This window comes from Priapulus caudatus, unplaced genomic scaffold (genome assembly GCF_000485595.1).
Source record: "Priapulus caudatus unplaced genomic scaffold, Priapulus_caudatus-5.0.1 Scaffold182, whole genome shotgun sequence".
NCBI lineage: Eukaryota > Metazoa > Priapulida > Priapulimorpha > Priapulimorphida > Priapulidae > Priapulus > Priapulus caudatus.
The window spans coordinates 79,279-86,447 of record NW_014577243.1 but is presented as its reverse complement, the minus strand read 5'-3'; the positions used below and the strand labels follow the sequence as shown (position 1 = coordinate 86,447).

At 40.9% G+C, this 7,169-nt stretch overlaps 1 protein-coding gene across 4 annotated transcripts in view; it reads right to left on the bottom strand.

Annotated features, from left to right (window-relative positions):
• Positions 1-7,169, bottom strand: part of LOC106806851 (EH domain-binding protein 1-like) — a gene marked incomplete at its 5' end in the record, with an annotated part of 133,775 nt that overhangs the window by 119,852 nt on the left and 6,754 nt on the right. For 3 of the 4 annotated variants that reach the window (XM_014808981.1, XM_014808983.1, XM_014808982.1), the window contains 4 exon segments: positions 2,346-2,804; positions 3,632-4,171; positions 4,990-5,038; positions 5,518-5,675. In XM_014808981.1, coding sequence (XP_014664467.1) covers positions 2,346-2,804; positions 3,632-4,171; positions 4,990-5,038; positions 5,518-5,675 — 1,206 coding nt within the window. 4 annotated transcript variants of the gene reach the window in all.

Below are 7,169 nucleotides of genomic sequence, written 5' to 3'. Positions count from 1 at the left end.
ATAATTGTTTAACAAATTAGTTTAATTAACGTATTAGTTTTAACAAATGGACGCATTTCCGCGGCCAAACTTTGTTATGGGATTAGTGTTCTATTGTCTATGACGGAACGCTGGGGGCTGTTGGGGATTATTAGGCATCGAATTGTATTCAGCGTGTAGCGTTTCCAGCGTGCTAAAAATACATGTGTGCTCACGGTGAGCTAGCATCTGATTTTAGCTGTGTTGCCATCGTGTTTCTGATGATAAGGAAGCAAAACAAGTGCTGTTACTGTGCTTACCTAATATCCACCACAGCCCCCAGCGTTCCGTCACAGACAATAGAACACTAATCCCATAACAAAGTTTGGCTGCGGAAATGCGTCCATTTGTTAAAACTAATACGTTAATTAAACTAATTTGTTAAACAATTATGATTCTACAGTAACGTATTCCAACCAGGTGGCTTATACTGTTGACTTCTGTTATGTTTCAGTCTTCACTGTGTTTCGTTGCCTCGCAATAAAGCTGTTCGAGACATACAATGTGGATTCGTCTCTACTGTTCGCAACTGACGCGATAGTGTGAAACCGTGTCGTATTCAAAGAACTTTTTTGAAGAACACATACGATTTTCAGGTAAATTGGTGGTGTCATATGATTAAAGGAATAATATATCCATTGATTATGCAATGTTGACGAATGCTAGAGTAACTGGCACCTTGTGTAGTTAATAAGTACATTCTTCTTTATATGCTCTTGATATTATATGCATTATTTTGTACAGCCTGCATGCTTGCAGCTAGAGCTAGAGCTCCAGCGCAGCTAGCTAGCAATATACATTAGATACAGTGCAGTACAGTGCAGTACAGTGTAGTGCAAATTGCGACCGGCGTGGTGTCTGCTGATTTGTGTTCATTTGATCACGCTCGCTCCGCGAATTGTTCGCTCTCTTTTTAATGAGATTAGCACGTAATAAACAATTATTTTTATCACATAGACACTTTGAAATTTTAGTGGCCCGATCGGACCCCCAAATTTTAACTTTTTGAAATTTTGGTGGCCCGACATCAAGTTTTGGTGGCCCCGGGCCACCACTAGTGTCGAGCCTTGCGTAAATGTCAAGCAGGAGTCAAGCGATAAGTAACCGATGACGTAAACATTTATGCGGCCCGTATGTTTTGGACGCCAGATGAAATGGAGGTGTCAGCTTTGTAACCACGGCCACGGACTAAACATGGAAATGGAGTAAAACACACGTACTAATCACGGACGCACATGGACAGCCCTAACAAAAAGTTCCTATATATATATATATATCTTGTGTCACTCTTGAATCAATGGGCTGTTTATAATTATTAAACTTATCACAAGCACACTGATCATAAATGTTTCATAACTATCACTTGTCTCAAAAGTGAGCCAAATAAAATGTTGACCTCTCAGATTTGGCATCAAAATATAAATTTATTTGCATTCTTTGAAGTGTTCAATAAGCATTGAATCCACTCGAATGGCTTGCATGATTGACAATATTGATAGTTGGAAATGCCCCCCCCCCCTAAACAGGTATATGCGTGCATAGGGGAATTTTATAAATAATAATGCTGCGACATTCGAGCCAAGCTACCCTGGACATCACCACTGCATCATATATATAAACATGTATGTTACATTGCACACAAAGCCGGCGACTATTTTCATTATCAGAATTGTATTGATTTTTAATTTTAGAAAATTAGTAATGTTGATAGCCTAACAAATCCTCTGTAAGAAATCCATATTCTCAATACCTTCACGAATTATATAGCTTTAACACTACCTTGTTTCGTTCAACCATGGCAGAGATCTATTTACAGTACACTGCCATATTTGAAACATTTGTAGAAGTGATGTAATACATTCCTGTCTTGTTGAGTTATACTATGAACCTGAAACACGATGTCTTTATGTACCATTGCATGAAGCCAATAGATTCTGTTGTCTTCTTCAACTGGAGTATGGTGCTCAGATACTGTTGTGTTACTTGACCCTGGGATGGATTTTGTGACATGCTCTATTAAAGTGAAGCACCACATAGACATACATGCATTATCCAAATATCGCCAACTATCACGTGGTGTCACATGCACTGTTCCAATCTGTTCTGCCACAAAAAGGACCCACATGCACTGCAGCAGCAACTTGAACTATGACACGCACATACAAGCACCGTACTAGCGTGGTATTATTTCAGAACCTATATATTAAAGAGCATCACCTTCTCTTGCCACATGGACATACATGCAATGTCCCAGTCTCAATCGCTTAGAATTGAATTCGTCAAAAATGCATGAAAGCCAACATCTATGCAACTGCATGTGCTTATACCTTTGAATCCATCGCATCTATCACATCATTATTCCACTCGCTTTTCCCAGCAAGACCACTATCAGCTTCACCTTCCTCCATATATGGAGAAACAATTGCTGTCTCCTCCACGTAAGGAGAGACGATGTCTGTCTCCTCCTTGAAAGGGGAGACTATGGCCGTTTCCACTTTATAAGGAGAGACCATGGCCGTAACTTCCTTATAAGGGGAGACAATTGCCGTCTCTTCCATTTGAGGAGAAGCTATGTCTGTCTCTTTGAAAGGAGAGACAATGGCTGTCTCCTCTTTATAAGGAGAGACACTAGCCATGTCTTCAACACACGAGATAGTGGTGTCCTGGTTGTATGGTGAAATTATGTCCGTCTCCTTGATAGGTGAACTGGACATTAAGTCAGTTTCTCTAACCTCCGCTGAAGGGCTTAGTTGCCCTTCAAACGGGCGGTGCTTCTGATGTAACACCTATAAACAACAATATAAGCCCATTGAATGATAACATGGCAGTGTTCAGGTTGAATTTCCAGCAACTCTGTTCTCATAACATGCAGATTGCATTCTGCTTGATGAGGAGTTGATAACAATCCAAATGTATGTATAACCAGAGTGCAACCACTTTTAAGAAATATGCACGATCGATGGGCAAGCAATGTTAGAGGCTAAATGGCACCTACAACCTTAAACAGAAAAGTACAGATATCTAGACCCAAGTGTAGATTGAATGGCATGAAATTGAAAATGCATCAGTTTGATCAATTCCTATAATAAAGTTATTATAATAATGACAAAACACATCCCCACATTTCTGTTTCAACCAAAAACATTGTAAAAAATATTGCTAAGAAAATTCAATTTCATAGCATTTAAAAAAATCTGCTTATACTGCACATTTTGATTTAAATTAAGCACTTACCTTTTACACGTAAAAAAACACGCACACAATACTGTGTCAATACGTGAACAGCTATTTGGAGACAATGAAGCTGTGCTTGTTATCACTCTCAGGTGCTGTGTAGGAACGCGGGGGGTGAATGCATTATGGTGCAGCACACGCACTCATGCACACACAATAGATCTGTCGTTACCTTTTCTTCCAAGAGCTCGACACCCTCGGCAGCCTCAGAGACTTGGCAAGGCAATGCTGCCAAACCTTCATCAGCAACACCACTGGCTCCACTATGTCTACTGTACTTTGCAATGCCGCTACTTTCCCAGTCAGACCTCTCAGGGCTTACGTCTTTCCTAGCAGGATAAAATGGTTCGGTTACTGCCAAAGTGTGGACAACGTCTACCTTATCTCGGCTCCTGTGCGCATGCTCCTCCGGTTCAGAGTCCGAGTCGAATGGATTCATCAGCTGCTTGCGTGTCATCAGCTTCTTCTTGCTCACGTCACCAGGTGTCCCTGGCTTCTGCACCACAAGACTAGACGGGACGGGAATTTTCCTCTCATGACCGACTAATGGTGCCATCGCTCCTCTTCCTCCCCCTCCTCCCGGGACGCTCGTCTCCTGCTTCGTTTTACTCGCAGCGAGCGTCGGTGGGGAGCGGGAGCGAGATTTGGACGAGCTGTGCCGATCTGGCTTCGCGTGTTCCTTTACGGGTGATGCGCGCGACGAGGATGACTCCGAATGCTCGTCGCTGCGTCCAACCGCGTACTGACTTTCCGTCGCCTTGCGGCCGATTTGCCGCACCTCAAGGTCGCGACCCGTAAAGTGCGTGCGCAGCTGGTATAAGTAGGTCATCACCATCAGCTTGTCCGGAACGGCAAGGATCACCATGTCGGACGGCTCAATCACCCGCGGTATGCCCAGCGATGAAGCAGCATCGAAAGCCTGCGCGAAACGATGAGAAATGTGAGTGGTGAGAACAGCTGAGGTCAGCAGCTATTAGGGACAATGGTTAATGAGTGTTTAAGGTAACATATATGAGTTATTGAGTTATGGTTAATAGGTAGACTAAGGCTTGTATGTGGAATTGTTCTTGGTCTCTTGGCTTGTCATACTAGTCACAGTCGGCCCTACAAATAGTATTTTTACTTCTGATACGTCTGCTACTATATTAAATGATGCGAATAACACCAAACTAACACATATATGGATAGAATACTATAGATTTGCTTTCTCCTGAGATCTAAAATCTTTCTCAGACTTACAGATTACAAAGATGCCTCTCTTTTTCAATAAACAATATCATTATTACTGTGCCAGGTTATTTCTGTGATTAAATCATTTCTTATGCCAATATGACTCCATAGTGCAATAGCTGACAGAACTTTTTCCACACTGCAAGTTCAGGGGAGTTCACTTAATAAATAATAGGTAGACAAAAGCTATAGTGTAGAAATCTCTACCTAGAAATAGAATGTGGAACACTCCTCTACCCTATTATTATTTACTCCCGACTTCACATATAACAAAACAATTATTGCCCGATTGCAAGGAAAACAATTTCGCTCATGGAGAAAAATAATGTTACCTGAGAATAGAGGTCGAGGGCCCGAGGGAAAAGAATTGATTTAAAGGTCATACCTAAATTCCATCATTCTAAATAACAGTGACTATATGGGGAAGATAGATAACATATGGGGAAGATAGATGGGGAAGATAGACACATATGGGGAAGATAGATAATAAATTCAGCAATTACTTACCTTTCTATTATTTCCTTTGATGTCATGAGGTGATAGGTTTTCAAAATCTCTGAAATCAAGAATCAAACAATGTAACTTAAAATTTTTCTAATGTTCTTCTATTGTGTCTATGCTATTTCGATGAGATCTAATAATGCAATTACTACCTCTGCATTAGGTTAATGATGTGTAACGTCAATCATGTCTTGACCACTGACTTCTATTATATTTTTGGAGATCTATGCATTCCTGCAGAAACGATTCAGCTAATATATCTACTGGAAGACACATGAATACAAGTAAACATTTTTAAATGCATATATATGCTTCTATGCTGAATATATATATATATATATATATATATATATATATATATATATATCACACCAACATCCTCCGATGGTATTTAATCAGATAGCTATACAATAACTAATATAATTCCTATTCTTCAGTCTTCTATAAAGGAATCATACTGAGCCACCTTTACCACCCCACACATTAAAAACATGCAAATCCCCCTTAGGTGAGCCAAAACCAAAGAATTCCTACATTAAGTCAGATCGGAAACGGTGGACTATGGCACAGAAGGCAAGGCCGTTGCGCCAAGACGTCGTCATGTTGGTGACTTTCACACCTGGATAACCCTTGGTTACCTCCTTGCACCACTCCAGCAGATCGATGCCAGGAGTCGCAACAGTATCACACGGCTACAAAAACACAGAAACTGTCACCAGCTTACCACGCATGGTTCAAAATAAAGGGCAGCAAGCAGCAGTTTTGCTGCCTAGAATGGTCACTTTGATTGCCTGCTCTCAAGCTCAGCAACAAATACATGAAATACTTGCTGCCAAGAAATTCGGAATAAACCAAAGGTAAAGAAAGCACTATAGATTTAGCCTGGAGCCTGGATGAGTACATTTGCTGCCTACTTTTTTCTCTGGCAGCAAGCAGAGTTATATACAAAATCAAGAGCTAATAATACCTAGAGTGTACAACGGAAAAACGGGAAAATAGTGCTATTTCACTACAACATTATTCTACTTTGCCTGCGAGTCTAGAATAATTTTATGGCATTGCATTAAGCAGAATTCTTTGCTCTCTAAAACAAGACCAACCGCTTGTCAATACGATACTCCTAGGCTGAGATATTGGCTCCTAAAACCTCCCCTCCCACATGCCTCACGCCGCCTCGCATCCCGGTTATTCACCTACCTACACGCCCCTAAGCATTGCTTCGTGAAAGTTCGGTTTTTCCGCGATAACTTTATGAATGAACGGGGTTTCGGTTATCATAGGTGACTTTCGGGGGCATCGCCTATGCCCTTATCTCCCATTATCTTTCCTAGCACGGCTAATGCCCGTCATGATGGAGCCGGCAATGTTGTCTTTACAACGCAGCTCAGTTACTATATGGTGTAGTAAGAGTACCAAATTTGGGCATGTGACATCAATTATCAGCGCTCCAAGCGGTGACGGAAACCGATAGCCAAAATGCTTAGGGGCGTGTAGGTAGGTGAATAACCGGAATGCGAGGCGGCTTGTCATGTGGGAGGGGAGGTTTAGGAGCCAATATCTCAGCCTAGGAGTATCGTATTGACAAGCGGTTCTGCTTAATGCAATACCATAAAATTATTCTAGACTCGCAGGCAAAGTAGAATAATGTTGTCGTGAAATAGCACTATTTTCCCGTTTTTCCGTTGTACACTCTAGGTATTATCCGCTCTTGATACCATGAAATTATTATAAACTCGCAGGCAAAGTAGAATAATGTTGTCGTGAAATAGCACTATTTTCCCGTTTTTCCGTTGTACACTCTAGGTATTATTAGCTCTTGTCTTGACAATATATATATATATATATATATCAAGAATAGATAATAGGAGAAGAGTATGACACCGTTTTAACAGCGTTTTGCATAGTTTTCAACTTGTAAATATTCTATCAATATGTGAATAAATGTATTCAAACTTTACCTTGTTTTCGTCTATGATTCTCCCTTAATCATATGACACCACCAATTTACCTGAAAATCGTATGTGTTCTTCAAAAAAGTTCTTTGAATACGACACGGTTTCACATAGGTTTAACAAATGGACGCATCTCCGTGGCCAAACTTTGTTATGGGATTAGTGTTCTATTGTCTATGACGGAACGCTGGGGGCTGTTGGGGATTATTAGGCATCGAATTGTATTCAGCGTGT